The sequence below is a fragment of the Lissotriton vulgaris genome, chromosome 3_1, assembly GCF_964263255.1.
Source record: "Lissotriton vulgaris chromosome 3_1, aLisVul1.2, whole genome shotgun sequence".
NCBI classification, from domain to species: domain Eukaryota; kingdom Metazoa; phylum Chordata; class Amphibia; order Caudata; family Salamandridae; genus Lissotriton; species Lissotriton vulgaris.
In genome coordinates this window covers 1620260154-1620278839 of record NC_141689.1, presented here as the reverse complement: position 1 = coordinate 1620278839, position 18686 = coordinate 1620260154, and the positions used below count along the sequence as shown (strand labels likewise).

At 41.0% G+C, this 18686-nt stretch overlaps 1 protein-coding gene across 2 annotated transcripts in view; it reads right to left on the bottom strand.

Moving 5' to 3' along the window:
• Positions 1–18686, bottom strand: part of SVEP1 (sushi, von Willebrand factor type A, EGF and pentraxin domain containing 1) — a 1018759-nt gene that overhangs the window by 522162 nt on the left and 477911 nt on the right. For both annotated transcript variants that reach the window (XM_086962106.1, XM_086962105.1), the window contains exons 10-12: positions 16813–16920; positions 4620–4751; positions 1794–1988 (exon numbers count right to left, since the gene is read on the bottom strand). In XM_086962106.1, coding sequence (XP_086818232.1) covers positions 1794–1988; positions 4620–4751; positions 16813–16920 — 435 coding nt within the window. The remainder of the gene's footprint in view (positions 1–1793; positions 1989–4619; positions 4752–16812; positions 16921–18686) is intronic.

Genomic DNA, 18686 nt, shown 5'->3' with positions numbered 1-18686 from the left:
ATGGTTTCTTGAGGAGGACATTCACCACTGCATGCTTCAAGCATCTGGAAAGTTGGGGGAGGTGATGGAGGTGTTCAGTATGTGGATGAATGCTGTGTTGATTGGTGATGTGCCCAGGTTGTAGATGTGGCGGGGGCATTGGAACTTTGGGGTACTAGAGTGGATGGTTTTGCCTAATTGTGGCTGTTTCGTCACTAGTGAAGGTCTTCATGTGGTTGTCCTAATTGGTGATGGGCCAGTTGGCGATATTTGTCGAAGAAATGGATAGCTCTTAAGTAGGAGTGATGCTGTTGACATATTCCTTAGGTGTGTAGAAACCTTTGATACTCTAGAAGTTTCCTTTGCTGCTGTTGGAGATCCCTTTCAAGTGTTCAGCGAGCCCAAGAGTATAACTTTACCTTTGTAGTTATGCTATTTCAGAGAATGTTTGGATAGGTATGGCTGGGAAAAGTTGTCACTGTGAATTGTTTCACACAAATTGCTTGTTGTTCAGCAGCTGAATGTTCTGTAAGAGAAAGATTCTGAGACTGGAAAAAAGCTAGATTAAACCCAAAGGTATGGCAGTGGGAGGGCATTGTAAGGGAAGGTGTAGGAGCAGGGCAGGGCATGTGTTTGTGTTTGGGTTGGTGGGTGGTGTGGGCTGGACCATTGTGCTGAGAGACATGAGCTCATTCCCAAAGACCTTTGCACGAGGAAAGGGAGTAAGGTGTTGAGGCTGGTTTCATGGACAATACAATGAATGGAGCCTTGAGAGATGAGTATCATAGAGTAGCTGGCACTAAACCCAATGCCCTTGTGGTCCCTTATGCAATATGAACAGATTTCTGCTGCAGCAAAGAGCTTCTGAAGGTGTTTCCTTTTCTTCCAAACCCTCACAAGCTTTGCAGTTCTCACAACGTTTTTAAAAACAAATTCTGGAAGAATCAGACTTGACACACTCTCATTGCTCCCCAGGTTACACAGAAGCAAAAGTTCAGGTATGCAATATTGCTGACAATAACTAAACTCCCAACAGTATTTACCACCCTGCAATCCCAAAAATATTTCCTGTCCTGATGCACTTATAGTTTGCATTAGTCAGAACAAATATTTTAGACAGACCGACTGACACCTGTAAGCGCAAACTACTGCACCAAAATCATATCCTCATCAAAGCGTTAACTCAAGAGCACCAAGATATACCTTAGAACCAGGGTATGTGTGATGACATGACACAGTTGGGACTTACTGCATGCTGAGAATCAATATGCCCTTAAAATTGAGTCAAAATTATCTTCTCACTAAATCATCATTGTTCACCTCTTTATCATTGTGTAGACAGATGTATAGGGCTAGGAGGCAGAATGGAATTGTTGCATGTTAAGCAAGTATTACAAATCACAGGGGTGGGTAATGAATGTTTTCTGAGCTCAATGAAATATTACCTACGATAATGCAAGAAAACAATATTTTTTCTTCACAAATGAATTCAATTCAAGTGACAGAAACAGAAATTTACAATCATCTTGTGCTTGTCACAGAAATCAATATGTGTATGAGTTCAGAAATAAGTGTATGAGAAATATGTGTATTAGTCTAGAAATAAACATATTGTGTCACAATGTGGGTTAAAAACTGCAGTGTTTCCATGTATATGCTGATGAATTTTTGTTTGACAATTTGAACTTAATACCCGAATATCAAATCATATTATACCCTGCAGAAACTATCCTAAAATCGCAATATTTTCAACAACATTGGCGAAAGCCTAACAATAATTTATAATTTTTAAATCTGTGGGATGATAAACTCACCCGAGCAGTCTGTCCAATCAGCGGGATGAGGTGGGGTCCAGATCCCATCTTCGTGGGCACAGTAGTAATTTTCTATAGACCCTTCAGTGACTGTGTAACCCATAGAACAAACCAGAGTACAGTTTGTGCTGGTTTTATCCTTCATACACACAAACTCTCCATTGTCGGGGGTGAAGGGAGTCTCACAAGGGGAACCTGCATTAAAATATGCAATGTTTAATAGGAAATACAGAAACAAAGGTTGCAATTAATAGATACAGTGTTAGGAAATGATGTGGTTAGTAGTTCCCTTATCACAATACAAAGGTTTTCAGTGAACGTTTTGGTAATGCCTACAAAGGCAAACTGTAACATAAAGATCTATTGGTCAGACCAAAGCCTTGATTTGCAAAAGTTAGTAGATGCAAATATTACTTTTGAACTGCTGGGTCTATGCAATGTAACCCTTACTAGTGGTGTTATTGCTTCGGATGCTGCTGTTGCAGCACCATTGACCTATTTGAGAGAAAGGCAAGGCCTGCCACTCTCGTAACAGTAATAACTCCCTAGTTCTATCTGCTCATTGCTTAGGGAAGTCTAAGGAAAGGGTTTAGTTGGCTTGTGAACCAAGGATGCAAGTGCGTACAAAATTATGCAAATGTTTTTTTCCTTTGTTTACCAATCTGAGCTGAGTTGGATCGGTAAACAAAAAGAAAAAAACGTATTCGGGACATGCAATGTAGGTGGGGGAAGCAACATGAAGGGTGGAGGCTAGCAACACAGGGAGCATGCATGAGCAACACGTGAGGCGCGAGTGGGTGAAGCAACACATAGGTTGTGGGTGGGGGAAGCAACACGGAGCACAGTTGGGGGAAGAAACGCAGAGAGTGTAGGTGTGGGGAAGCAACATTGTCTCCAAGGAGCAAACAGAAAGAGAGCACTGTGGAGAGAAGAGAAGCAAATAGATGAGAGACAACATTGAGCAGGGAGGGGGAAGCAAATGGATGAGAGAGCAATGTAGAGCTGGGGAGAGAAGCACATAGGTGAGAAAGTAATTAGGGACGGCCGAGAAGCACACAAGATCAAATCCATCACAAAGGGAGGGGTGAGAAGCTCTCAGGCTGAGAAGGAGCAACATGAGCACAGTGGAGTGGGAGAAGTACATAGGGAAAACAGCTGGAAAACACATGCATTCTTATAGAGTGCTTAAACAAAAAGTAAAAAGTAGCGCCTGAAAAATAGCAGTGGAATGCACAAGTAAAGCATCCATGCTCTAGAAGAGGAATAAACGCAAGAGGAGGAAGAAAGCCCACACAATCTAACAAATAAAAAGCTAGTAAATAAAAGTAACAAAAATAGCCAGCCAATCATAAGCAAAGGGCGGGTTTTAAGTCCTCTGTAGTCTAACAATATGTCTTCGAAAAGACAGCAGATGTGTTGTCTATTAGGTATGACTTAAAAACGTATCACTAAATTAGTTACTACAACTACATTACAACTGCTGTTTACATCTTAAAAACAATAACTAGTTTTTCAGATCTTCTAAAATGGTGGCCAGAAATGAACAATCATTAACAGAAAGCAACCTTTTTGGAAGCTTGTTTATATGTTGCACAGCTAGAGTTCATTACACCAAAAAAAAGAATCTCTTTGTACGTTACGAGACATTAGGAACAGTAGCTATCTTTGAAAGTGTCTTACATTAAAGCTTATATAAAAAATTATGCAGCAAATTGGTAGTTGTGTATTGGCATGTTTACTTTTGTATGTTTGTTCTACATATTTGTAGCCATACTCATTTAAATGAATGAGCAAGAGACTTTGGGTTTGGCTCACAAAATTGTTGCACTGAATTACTACTAATGACTTATTAATGGAGTATGCCCCAGCTTACCCCTGAAATCCAGGAGTACGCCTGGAGTACTACTAGAAATGGTCACGCATACACATTCCATACACCAATCTTAGTGAAAGAGTCCCAAAGTCTTTAAGCTTTTTGGTAATTGGGTAATGGTGACCATTATAAGGAATAACATACCCTCTATCACGTATAAAAATATTTTGAATGTCAACTTGGAGTTTCATGATCTTATAACAGAACTTAGCTTAGCCTCAGTGACTTGCAATATCCATATAATGTACATTAGAGAGTACTTTAAGCCACATACAATGTAGCAAATATTTCTTCATATATCTTCTGTGCCATGAAAAGAGTTACATTTATCAACCTGTGGCTGCAAGATGAAATATTTGCAAAAAATATAATGCACTATGAGCAATGCATTGGCTTCAGTTATAGTTTTTTGGACCAGCTTTGTAAGAGAAGGGCAGATATACAGTCCAGGAATTAGGAAATAATTCAACATACATTTAAGAGTTTAAAATGTTAAAAGATCTGAAAGTGTGAGATGTATTGAATTATTTACTGAGGGAAGCAAGCTAATTCATAATTGATTTTAGAAGGTACATTAATAAGTGTGTTAAATGTCAGATACATTAAGCAATGTAAATTGGTAGGCTTTGTTCTCAGTTTTATATAATCCTTGTGATGCATGCACTACGAGGAATTTGAGAAAATTATATACATACATATATAAATATATATTAAAGTGATATTTCTTGGCATTTATTTATGTCTTTTTAAAGAGTGCTTAATTTACTGGTGCATCTAGACTATGATTCAATTATATATTATTAATATCAATTTTTATTATTGTAAGAGAAATTCAGAATTAAGGAACAATGACAAGCATGTGCAAGGTTAGAAAACGGTATATTACATTTATTTTTTCAAGCCCAAAATAAAATAGGCTCTTTCAGTGGGTACGCTGTAATAAACTACTGTACCTCTGATGACAATGTGCATCTCACATGTTCTGTTGTTTCCAGATGGGTCAGTGGCTGTATACTGCACTTTAGTTTCTCCAAGGGGGAAGACATCACCAGGTGAATGGGTTTTAGTTACAATAAGAGGGGCTCCTAAAAAGGATAAACAACTGGCTCAAAAGAAGTATATTGGATTATTGATAAACATGAACTAGTATGGATTAAAAATATTGCAAATTAGCTAAATAAAAAATAAGGCATAATTTACATTTCTTATTTAATTTCATAAAAGGTATGAACGGCTGGAAAGAATCAAAAGCCAGGGGACAACAGATCCAACAACAATAAAACAACAATGTTGGAAACAGGAGGCTAGCAATATATAGAATTTACCAGGATTAAAAGGGATGCCATAAAATTCAATAAGGCATTTACACACATACTCTGCATGGTCTTCAACTTTACTATTAAATACTCAGTACTATTATTGCCATATCACTGTCCAGGCCATTTTGTATTTATTTACTGCTTTTGTCTAACTGCTAGGAGGTTGATTCATACAAACTCTGCTCTGGTTTATCAAGACTACAGCCACATGTTATTCCTGACATAATCAGCCACTGTAATTGCTGGAATATTATTGAATATCTCAGGTTTTTGGATCTACAACTATGGGGATTTGTGTATACTTGAAACCCTTGCTTCATGGTGATTAAGGCATTTTTTTTAACAATACATTTTTATTGAGTTTCTTTCGTACCAATAGGGCAAAACCCTACAGGGGTAGAACATACAAAATGTAAGTGGTAAAGTACGTATATAAAACCCACATGGTCTGCAGAACAAAAGACCAATCACAATTCAAACAGCACCAAACACCCTTGTGAAGCATTACACACACAATGTACATGAATGTCCATTTACATGAATACAGAATCAGCACACTACACAGGGGAATTGCTAACCACCATGCGTTCAACAGGGTCATGAGAGGCAGACTGTGACAATGGGGGGAGATCTATACCTCTGTATGTGCCTCATTCGGCCCAGACCCTCCTGTGCTTCTGTGGGCACCCTCTCGCCTGAAACACCACAAGTTCGGCTGTCGTACATCTGTCCAAGGACTTTTTCCAGTTGGACACACTGGGCGGGTATGCTCAGAAGTGGGTCCCGTACTCTCCATGCCACTGGACTCAAGCTATCCCGGCTGATGAGGGCTGAAAGTCCGAAACCGGTCCTAGGATGCTTGTTTCTAGTCCAGGGAGGACCTGGTCTGGCAGTTCGGGCTGGACTGTTCCCATGGGGCACAGGGTCAAGACTGATTTGCATATGGTTGGGTCCAAACTGGAATGGCATGGTGAGCAAAAAAAACGATGGATTTAGGCCCAGGTCTCTGTACTGGTGTGAATGTATGACATTGTTCTGCATTCTGTCCATCAATTGTTCTTTTTGCATTGGTATGCGGGTAGGCATTAGTTTTCTCTAACTGTCTGCTATAATGGTTCCATAAATCTAATCTTGTTGACTTGGGATTATTTCCTAAATTATTGTTCTAGTACTGGATTTGCAATCAATGGCTCTGAAGGATGCCGGTATGCCGATCCCAGTATGTCAGATCTTTGGCTTTGATCCCACATTTCCTATTTATTGCCATTTGCCCTACTTATATTTAGCCCTAGAGGGATGAGTTTATAATTTTATTGGGGTCAGGACTCTCACTGGGTAAATGGATAAAACGGACACAATTTTTCTATAACAACCTATTGCATTCTGGGGGATGTATGGCTGCTCTAGTCAGCTAAACTAATGAACATTTGTGAAAATACTGTTTTGAAAAATAAAGACCCAGTATTGGAAAATCATGTTCCTTTCTAGTACATTTATTTCTGGGATTTGCATATGGATTGCTCACGCAGTGTGTCAGCTTTGTGCCATTATGAAAAAAAATGTTTGTACTACTTATTTGGCTATTCTCACAAATATTGGTGGTTTGATTATTATTTGGATTATGGTATAAGATTTATTTTACTTACATACTCAGATTTTTTGTTATTGGTTAAGTTTTTAACAGATCATGGGTTTGAGTAACATTAACCAGCCATCACATACATGGATCTCACTAATTCATGGTACAAAAACATCTTACAGCTCAGGCAAAATTTCCAATATTTGTAGTATCTTAAAAAGTGGCTAGACATCAATCCTCAACGCAACTGCTAGTAGGCAAACAACTTTTCCAATGAGCTATCTAAACAGACCAGTACCAGGCCGTTATTCTCTGGCAGTAAGCATATCAATTATGCATTGCCTAGGGAGACGAAGTGTGTGGCTCACTGGTTAGAGGCGGCAGACCCGAGAGCAGAGGACGGCCCGGGACCAGGGTTCGATTCCCGGCGCGGCAGGTTTCTGGACCAGGGTCAGCGGACTCGATAATTCTCTCGCCTCGGTGCCCACTCTGATCAGCGATCACACTCGGCAACTCTGAGCATTAGCTTGCCTCATCTTCACTAACGGCCCCACCAGACCGCTGGGGATGCCTGGTCTCACCCTGGAGATACCCATTAAGGGACCATCTCTCAGGGAAGCCAGGAAGGGTTTCGCAGCGGTCGAAGCGCCTTGGGACCCTACGGGTAAGTAGTGCGCTATATAAATGCCTATACATACTATACATACATACTCTTTATTAGGTGACTGTTGTTTTACCTCTTAATGCAGTGAAATATTGATATGCCTACTGATGAACATGTCACATAACTTAACAGCTACACCCGCAACCTACCCACATACGCTCTTGGAGTAACTAGAAATGAGCTATGGAACCATGTGCTATAAATACGGTCTTCTGTCATCTTCAATCTTTACGTGGAGCCTCTTGGTGTTCTACTTACAGGAAACCGCATCAGGAATCATCTATATGCTGCTGATACACAACTGCACTTGAAAGTCTCCTCTGCTTTGGACATTCATTACCTTAAACACTGATTCCACATTATCCAGACATGGATTTCCAGGGTGTGCCTGAAGCTCACCCCAACAAAGACAGAATTCCTATTATTTGCCAAGAACAACAATCAAAATCTAATGCACACCTGGCTCAATACTTTGAAACTTGATGGCTTCGAACCACAACTTTCACTGGATGTCAAGTCAGTTGGATTCCCCCGGTCACCATTCTCACCCTCAAGGAACGCAACTATTGATGGCATCTAACACAAAGGCACACTGAATTGTAGACTTGTACCACAGGAGCACTGGGGGTAGCTATAAGGGCCAAAGGTTAACAAGAAAGGTTTAGGTGTTTTAAAGAAATATGCATTTGATCTAAAAAGGTAAACAATACGATTTCTCCTTCTATAAGAGGAACGTTAACACCTATGCTGTTTTAATGCTGTAAACTAAGTAAATATTGATCAGAAATCAGTTCATGCATGAACTTTGATCTCACTCAAACGTATCAAACTGTCATCCCGTGTTTCTTTCTAGGAGGAAGCAAGGCTTACACATATGGAAAAGCACACAAGGCACAGAGTATTCAGCTTTACAGTCATTGCACAGCCAATCATAAGGAACTAATAAAAAAATAAAGAAACCCTTAAATTTGGAATCTGGAATGCAACAGAAGGCAATACTAATCTAACTCATGCTAATTCCAGTAAACAGGAGAAGATATGGGAACTTCAATGAGAAAAGCTGTTAAATGAATCCTCTAAAATAAAGGACTGTCTTAAACGAAAATATAGTATCAAGCATAGGCTTAAGTACTATATAAATAACAATATTCCTTGGTAAAACCAATTATTGATAGAGTTTCCCGTGTGAAGCTTGGATGGCAATGCAACTGTCTCTGGATGATAGTGCAAATGGTGATGATTGTCATCAAGGCAGACTCTACACAGTTGAAAGTTTTATTAATTTTATTGAGAAAGACTTGTGAGACATTTTTGCAGTTTCATATAGTGTAAACTTGGCCCAAGAGCATTGGAGCGCTTTACATAAGAACCACTTTTACAGATTTGAATTTGGCATGTAATGGCCAGAATATGTTTCATCAGGCCCAGCAGCGTTTTCTTAGTCACACAGTAGACAGCCTGTTAGTCAAGGTTCATCAACTGAGACAGATGTGATCCCATCCACAACATATGGTGGTCCATATGTTTGGCAAGGCCATCCAGCTTCATCGCAGTGATGTTCACTGTTAGCATCGTCACCATTAAACAGGATGCGAAGTCCATTTTACCACTAAACTGTAATCACCATAGATCTTAGTGAAAGAAACAGATGGTTTGATAAAATCTAGGGCCTTGCAAGTTGCATTCACTCTTTCCTTCACCATTTCCTGAACCCTGTCAATTATAACGTGTTTTGCTTTTTGGTATATTCTTCGTACTTTAATGTTTTGGAAAACATTTTAAATCATCCTTGGTATATCTCAATTAGGTTCATAAAGGAGTTGCATATTTTTTCAATCTATTCAGTCTAATGGTCTCTGAGCAACATAGTAATTTTATAGATACAATTGACTGTTCCCCATTAAAACTGGATTTAAAAAGAAACAGGCTTTTGTGAGTCATCCTTTGGCCTTTTCTTTTAATAGAGTGATAGATTCATGCGGGTTGCCAAGTTCTAGTCTGAAGTCAATAATCAGTGAGTTCTTTTAAAAAAGGCAATATTAACAAGAAATACCCTTTCTCAAAAATACGTAAGAAATCACTGACAATAGATACTATTACCAGTGTCACTGGAATTATTAGGCAGAGGATGACCAAATTATGCCGTAGGGTTTACTAAAATATGCAGCACATTTTATTATAGTAATACCTTATTATTTTGTCATTTTTAGGTTTCGCCTGCACAGCGCTTGCACTGTGCTTGTGAAATCTATTGTATTTGATATAAATCTTAAAAGGGCCTTACATCCCAACCTTGCTTCTATTGGTTTATGCGCATGCCACTTTTTCTCCATTTGTATTGGCTGTAGCATACTATTTCATGTATTGTCCTCGTTTGTTTATCTTATCAGCTTCCTGTGGTCCAAGTACCATTTCCATTCACACAATCCCCAGTCCCCTCTGGGCCGAAGCAGGGACCCATTCTAGTGTTCACTTTTGAGCAGTGCACTCACCAGTACCCCTAGGGCACTCCCCAGTACCCTGGGGCCAAAGCAGGGAACCACTTTAGTTAACTATTGCTTTGCGATTTTGAACACCATTCTTGTGACAGCAGCGTGACATGCTTTGTGTGGCCAAGGTCAGGTCACTTAGCTGCTCTATGATTTAACCTGGTTTGACTTGTCTCCATTTGTCGATGCGCCCCATCTGCTTCCCGTCGGCAGCGTACTCTGTTATTGCTTATATTTTTGCTTATGCTGGCTTTAGCTTGAGTTGGTATCATCTACTCATTACCTTTAAACTATCAGCAAGTCAGGTCTATGCACCGCTGGTAAGTAATTGCCGATGACATGCAAGCCGTATTTTTTCAGATTACCCTTCCTGCATTTCTGCAAAGAAAATAAACTATAGCGGTGCCCCAACAAACATAACAGCAAGAATAACAGCACTTGTACTTAACCGATACTAGAACTGTGCTGCCCACCCTCCCGCTGGAATATGGAGCCCCACTTCCTTCTATCAGCAGCTGGGGAAGGCAAGATAAAAGCAAGACATGCTGAGTGAGTCAGTTATCCAATCCGTCACTGACTACTTGGTTGAGTTAGCGAACGAAACGTTTACATGGATTGGTAACTGCTTTTATATCAATAAGCTCCTGAGCTAGGCCCACTGATCCGAACATTTATGAAAGTATGTTGAGGCTTTCTATAGTTGGGATTATTGATCGAACAATGCTGTATATTTATCAGCAATAGAACATATATTTTTAATGTACTAGAATTTTTTTAAATAAGACTATTTTAGTAGTTTAAAAAACAACAGTGGCATTTACAAAGTTCTAAAATATTTTAAGTTTTTAAAAAAAGTTAGAATTGTTATTCAAATGAAAATAAAGTATTTTCAAGATGCAGGTGGCCAGTATAAAACATATTTTAGTACTTTTAAAGTACTATGGATACTTGTTGTATTTATATTTTTACACTTGTTGCCTCTTTTCCCTAACACCAACCACTTCTCCTTGTTGGTGCCCTCTGTTCTCCACTGCTCGCTCTGTGATTGAGGAATGTTTGTTTCCTTGTTGCTTAGGTGCTTCTCTGTCCCCCTTTCTGCTGCTGCTGCTAGTCACTGCCCCTTCCTCGCGATGTTGCCACCGTCCCTCTCCTCAACACTGTAACTGATTCTTTTATGTCTACTTGTTAGCTTTAACGCGTGAAAAGCATGTTGCATTTTTTTAAACAAAAAACGCCTTTGCTCAGATTTCATTTTATGAACAGTGCGTGCTTTAGTGTTTATTATGTCAACATGTTTTCTTTTGTATTGCCTAATATGTCTGCTTCGATTGCGGATTTTGATCCTATTGGGAGCTATAGTTTGGTTTTAAGCGTTGTCCAGATAAAAATGTCCATTAGAGGCGCAGCATTTGTTGACCAGAGATAATAGAGCATGTGAAGCTACTGTTCCAGTTAGCAATCAGTAGCCTTCCCCTGTAAAGTAGGGGAAAGGTTACTCTAGTACACAGCACCAAAACCCTCGGGCCTCTCTCCTCCTCACCATGGCTACTCTGCACAGGCCTGCATGGTTAATGTTCAGTTGAGCAGGGCACCATCTCCATGATTTATTCTGCTGCCATACCAGGACATGTGCACATTCGCTAGTGGGCAGTATACTGAGCTTTGCAGTGGTTCAATGTTTAGGGCGTGATGCCGCTGCTCTCCCCGAGGCAGGCAGATGTTTATTTCTTGGCCTTGCGTGACTCACCTACACAAATCATGAACAAGGGCATTTGTGTTGTATGTCAATGTCTGCACTTGCTGTCATCTCTAGGTCAAGGCCTTATGGGTCTCTTGAGTTAAAGAATTAGCATTAAAAAGAGTTTCATGTGGACCCCCACCAATAAAAAAAATCTCAAGATAAAGTTGACATAATGTGTGACCTTGTAAATGCAGAGCCCAGTCGAGAGTTTGAGGCTTGCCTTGAGCACAGCACAATATATTGCCTTTCTCAATAAACAAGTCATAACACATTAACGGAATTTCAGTAACTTATATTGTACAACTGCTCACCAAGCTACAACTTAAAACAAAAAACTGCTTATTATTAACCACATAGGAAAAACGTATTGCCTTTACCACTGCTTGTTACACATGTTAACACTATCTGGGCAAAGGTTTCAATTCATTAGTACCAGTCTAACACTCAAATACAGAAATATGCAAAGGAAAGGTGGCTAGTCAATCTTTCCGAAGGGCCTTCTACTGCTCAGCAACAGATGTTGCCACATTTTTAGTAACTTTTGATCCGTTTTAGCTAGAAAATATTTTTTAAATTATATCTTCAGATTATGCAGCATACAATGGATGTATGTAGCAACTGGGTCACGTCTATAATTATGCCTGTAGACATTTATTGTATAGTTAAAAAAAACCTTTACAAAAAGATAAAAAGTAAATAACCAGTATGCAGATAAAACCATGTATAGATGCCAATGACGCTAGTTCTGATAGGTCTTAATGCCTCTTTTGACGAGGCTCCTAAGGAGAGAGATTAGGCGACAAACAGAAAAAGAGGACTCGGACCTTATACAGAACAAAGCGTGAAGATTACTTAAGGAAGGTTGACAAAATGATTTGAAAACGTTTAAAAAACGGTGTACAGAGTTTTAATAAATAGTTGAAGCAGCAGACAGGGCACAAAGTGAGTCTGACTTGACTAAGACGCTGAAGCAGTATTCAAATGTCGCTTAACACAGAACTTAGAGTGAAGCAATCAGCTAAGCTGAGATGGACAGAAGGAGGGTTCTTTTGCTCTAGGTGTGCTATGTGCAGTCGAAAATAAAAAATACAAATTATCAAGGGGGTTTATCTCCGCTTTTTTGGCTTTAAAAGCCAAGAAAGCGGAGATAAAATTATCTCCCTATTACCTAGCTGTCGCTAACACCAGTTAGCGACAGCTAGTAGGAGATAGCGACCATCTTGGGCCCCACTTTGCATGTCAGTGATATTTATCACTAATGACATGCAAAGTGGGCGTGCCAAGATGTTAGCGACTGAAAACAGTCGCTAACATCGCTATCTCCTATTACCAACTTTAGGAGATATTTGCGCTAAGCGCGAATATCTCCAAAACCTAACACCTGCCCTGAGCAGTTCTTAGCCATGTTATCCAATGGGAGGTGGATAACATGGCTAAGAGCATTAGCTCGGTAATGCATGAATATCGCGGACTTTTCAGCGATATTCATGCATTGCGGCGATTTTTATCGCATTTGCGATAAACCTTGGTAATACCAAGGTTTATTTGCGGTAAAAATCGCCGCAGCTCAGCGGTAAAGTTTTGTCTCTAACCAAGCAATAGCGATAATTATCGCTATTGCTTGGTAATATGCCCCTATGTTCCCGAAATATGACAAGTTCAGCTGGCCCTTTATGTGCAGATTGTAATGGTGACTGGTGCGGAGGGCGAAGCTTTTGGCGTTTGAGAGGAAAGTGCTTCAGTATTAGTACAATTGGCTGAGTTCAGTTTACATGCTGCAGTTGGAAGGAATTTTACCGTTTTAATGTTTAAAGATGAATTTACTGGGTTCAGGCTGGCGATGACTGCTTGCCGGCCTGTGCGACCCCAGGCCAGATGAAGTGAACTCAGAGAAGGATAGATTCTTTGCTGCATAAGTTGAGGACAAGCGCACAGAATGTGGCTTAGAGTTTCTTTACCTTGTCCGCATAGGTGTCAGCTAGTATCGCAGGCGGGTAGGCGGTGCCAGGGAGGAAAGTAAGCACTAAGGGGCAGATTTATGTTAACTGGCGCATCCCCAGGGATGCGCCAGTTAACATGCCCCACAGTGCGCAACAGCTCCGCCACCCATGGTGCGCTGCATTTATAATGCGGCGCACCATGGTGCAAAAAGGCACAGATGCATGACGCATCTGTGCCGGAAATGTGGCGCATTGCTGGAGTTGCGTCGCAAGCGCGACGCAGCTCCAGCAAGGCTCGGTGGTACACCATTTGCACAATGCTGCGTCAAGACCTACGCCTGCTTCAAGCAGGCGCGGGGTTTTGACGCAGCATTGCCCTGAAAGTGACTGAGTGAAATCTCATAGATTTCACTCAGCCACTTTCAGGAGGCGTTCCTGCGCAGGAACTCCCCCCCCCCCCCCCCTTGCGCAGGAACGCCTCCTTATGGTGCAGTGCTTTACAACGTGACGCTTCTCCTAGATGCGTCACGTTGTAAATAGGGCGCATTGTTTGCGCCGCAGTTGCGTCAAATAAAGTGACGCAATTGTGGAGCAAAGAGGCGCAATGGCCTCATAAATCTGCCCCCAAGATTCCACTCGCCCATTCTTAATGCCACAAGCTGCCGTTCGATCCATAAAGGGTAGGTGCAGGTGATGTAGCTGTTTACGTAAAGAGTATACATTTATGACTGACCGCGCATGAGAGCACTTAGACAAAGTTGTCATGTCTTCCAGTTTTTAGGGTTTTTTGGCCGTTTTTTGGCTGCTAAGTTCTTGAAGACATGTTGTGGGAGATGTTTATTCTAGGCTTCGGTTAGTGAGAATTCAGACAGTTAAGCCTCAAGGTGTTGTTTATATGATGATGATCTTGGGTCGCAACGCTTGATTTTGATTAGGTCATGCATGGTATTGGGTAATGCCTGTCAGAACCTGTGGCAGATGTTAAGAAAACAGCTGTGTCTTGCCCACCCCTGACTTGCAATGTTGTACTAAAGTCTCACTTGCGCCGGTGATGCTCTTTTAGGAAGTCGCAGAGAGGATTTGTATATCTTGGTGACCAGTTTGTCTACGGTCCCTGCTTCCGTACCCAGGGTGACTTCACTCCCATATGATTTTGCCTTTCATCACCTGGAGGAGGGGGTCAAGGCTGTGGCCTAGTAGCTTTAACGCAATGGATGATAGGGCAAACATTAGGCTAGAGCCGTTGTTCTTTGTGGTGCATATGTATGAAGTGAGTGCCCATTTGCTGTCTAGTAGAATTCTTAGATTTTTGAAGTGCTTACTGTGCTGGAGCCTGGTGCCCTTGAGCAGCCACCGGTGGGCCTTGGTTAGCTGTTGGCTAATATACAACCTTTTTTGTCTTTGCTTGATTGATTTCCAGCATGTTCTCATCTGTGTAGTCATGTAAGGTGGTCAGGAGCCGTTAGAGGCCTACCTTTGTCTGACTGATAAGCACCAGGTCGTCCGCGTATGACAAATGTGACATACTTCAACCTCCTAGGTTAGGCATGTGGCAGTTTATTTCATCAAGTTGCCTCAATATGTGAGCTATATATACGTTTTATATAAGTTAATTAGCAGGGGGGCCAGTACTCAGCCTTGCTTCAATCCAGAGCTTGTGGGGATCTTCCTTCAGATACAGGAGCCGTCTACTAATTTAATTCAGACCCAGGTGTTGGTGTGCAGCTGTATTATTGCTCTCAGTAGGTCTTCTGGCAACTCCAAACCCTGCAGTTTAAGCCAAAGGAGTTCTCTTGGAATGTTGTCAAAGGCGGCTTTGAAGTCCACAAAGCAGGAATAGAGCACCCTTTTGCCTTTGAGTGTCACACATGAGGGCCAGGGCCATCAGATTCGAGGCGGTACCACACTTGTCCCTAAAGCCACATTGATTTTTTAGTATGATCTGGTGAAATTCTGCCCAAGCTTTAAGATCGTCAAGTAGCAGGCTGGCATGCAATTTGGCATTGTTGTCAAATAGAGCTATGAGGCGATAATGGCTTGTGTTGGACTTCGAGCCCCTTTTAAGAATTGGTTGGATTATTGATCCTCTCCAAGACTTTGGGATGGGGTCCGCTGCCAGACAATAATGAAACAAAGGAGTTAGTACCTTGGACCAGAAAGCTGGGTCGGATTCGAGGTAGCCCGCTGAGCCCAGGAGCTCCGTCTTTGCGCAGCATTGCCAGTTTCTGTGTGCAGCGTTCCGCTAGACAGGCTTAGCTAGGTTTGGAGGAGCCAGACATTTCGCTGGCCTTTGGGGGCACAGATTAGACGCTATGGGCGCCTGTCGAGCTGCTGGAGTGGATTGAGTATTTGGGCCCTGATGAAAAATGAGCCAACAAAAAATCATCCCACTGTGATTCTGAAATATTGGCGTTAGTGCCCCTCCTGCTTTCAATTGTGGCTTGATTGATCAGTGACCAGAATTTTCTTGGGTTCCTTCCTTTGCTGGCTTGTAGCAGATGATGCCCAAAGTCCTCATTTCTTTCCCTTTTGGCATGCCAGATGGCTCTCCTGAATAAGGATCTTGAAAGGTTCACACTGTTCCTTGCAGTCATAGAGGAGGGTTGCTTACTAATATCACGCAGCTTGCAATTGACTCTTCTTTTTAACAACTTCAGGTCTATTAGTTTAACTGTGGAAGAGAGCAGGTCACGTGGCTTTTCCTGTGATGGAGGTTTGACTAAAAGAGTTCCTGCATAATTTGTTCAATTAGGAGGGACCACTGCCTAATAGGGGAGTTGTTCTAGGCTTTCGACGAGCTGGGCCATAAGTATACAGAAAACATCTCAGCCGCAAAATTGCATAATTCCAGTTGCTCTATTACTGATGCTGAATTTCTCTCAAGGACTTAATTGAACGTGAATGTCATCAAAAACGCTATCAATAACAGATACATTCAAGAACTGTAAATAATATGTAGTTTCTTCATCTTTTCTTCAGATTTAGATGCAAAATGAGAATTTGCTGAGGACACTATGGCGCACCATAGGGCTCATATATAAGCAAGTCGTTGCCACTGAATCAGGAAACCACAGAGAAACTTTATAACAGGCATTGGAAAAGTAAATAGGTCTGGCCTTGGCAGCAAGCAATGATTACATCTTTTTTTTTATTTTTTTTATTGCAAATATGCCACAAAAAGAAAAAAAAAGAAAAGTTGTGCTGTATTAAGGTGGCAGCCACATGTTTAAAATGAAAACTTTAAATTTACAAAAATACCCATCACATATCTCTTTAATAATCATTTTTTTCATGCATGTTATGCTATGTATGAGGCACTTGTAGGGTCACAATTTTATTGCTGTTTTTGTTTGAATGGTCCTTCACAAATACGCTTGCTCTTCTTTTGAAAGTGCACACCGTTCTAAATCTTACCTGAGTTATCTGAGAATTCTGGTTCCTCCCATTTGATAGTGTGCTCGTTCTCTGTTGTTTGAATTGGTGAAGGCGATCTGCACCGGTCAATGACTGGTGGCTCTATATCTAAGCAAACAAACAATACAAATTACATATGCAATAAATGACCAAAATACACCTGTAAGCCAGTGCATCAAGTTTAGCGATTTGGCAATAAACCACATGTGAGACAGTTGGGAGCTGAAAAGGAGCTTAATACAGTTAGCTGATAGAATACTCCCATAACGTAAGTGTTTGTTACTGATATTTTTTGTGCTTTTAAATATAAGAGCGAGTACACAGTGGTATAAGATTGGGAAATCATGTGACATCACTGCAATGAGCAGTTGTGGTTAGACAGAATTAGTAACTGGATTGACACTGGCTTTCAATCGACACAGAGCAGCAATTGAGCTTGGTATGGACAAAGCTGGAGACCATACAGGGTCTTTGCGATAAGAAAGGTGACACAGACAGTGACTGCATAAAAGCTAGAACACTGAGGGAGCATCCCACACAGTGAATAGTCTGCCTGCTTCCTGCACCTAGGGGAATAGTTGTATTATAGAAGGAGCTGCAGACGTTGGTGCAGCTCCTTCAGTAATACTGATATTACCTTAAAAGGCCATTCCCTCATTTGCAAGGGCGTGTGACCCCATGCAAATGAAGAAAACACATTGCCTCTGCGCCCTCACAATAGTATGGACATGGGCAAAGAGTCTATCAGGGGGCGTTCTGACAACAGCACAATACGGTGGAATACAGTCTCTCCGTCCCCTGAGAGCAGCATTCTGGAAGGGCTAAAAGGAGTCCCATGGACTCCCCAGATATCCCTATGCAGGCAGTGCAGTCACTCACCGCACCTGCCTGGACATGTGTCTAAGATCACACTGTGAGTGAAGCTTGATTTTAAATGAAACTGGGTGAATAATTTGATTAGTTGATGTGTTTAAAAATATGGGAATACATGTATTCTTGAAGTCAGTTAGGCTTTAGGATATGTACTGCTAGAGAATCTTAGGCAGCATGTCTGTCAGGCCTCTTAATTCCGAAATAGGCTCTATGCTGTGCAATAAAGATCCAGGGTGTGCTGTTAAAATGAAAAAGGAATGTTATGTCATGATTATATATATGGTCTGTTTTTTGCCAGTAGAGACGGAGATATGGTATGAGCACAGACACAGATAGGGCAAGAAGACACAGACATGGTAGATTACATGTAAAATCCTGATGAAAAACTTTAAAAGTGCTCATTTTACTAAAACCATTTATCACAGTCATTTCTTTAAGACAGAGAACACAGCCTATGTGATAAAAATTAGACAGATTTGTTGGCATGAGCTGGAAGCCATTTTGTATTTATGGCACCCATTTTGTTTCCCATGTGCTCTCTCCTACCTTTCTGTTAACTGTCTTTGCAGCCTGTCTAGAGACAAAGTATGTTCAACATACTCCACTTCACTCATGCCCAGAAGGGCCTAACTAACAGAATGCACCTACTTCTCTAGTATAACTCTCAGACTATTTTGACCAGGATCACAGACAGTGTCTGGGTGAAAGAATGAATTATATTTGCAAGTTTTTCTGTAATCTGTAAAGATGGTGCAGAGAGACTGTGAGATGGTATGAGCAGAGACACACATAGTGGAAGCAGAGACAGACATGGTAGATTACAGGTAACATCCTGGTCATGTGTCTAAGATCACACTGTGAGTCAAGCTTGATTTTAAATGAATTTAAGACATAGAATATACCAAATGTATATCACCACAACATTACAATGCAGAAAACTGACTCATTTCCCCAAAAACATTTTCAGGAGATAATACAGACAGACACTGAGCTGCATAAAG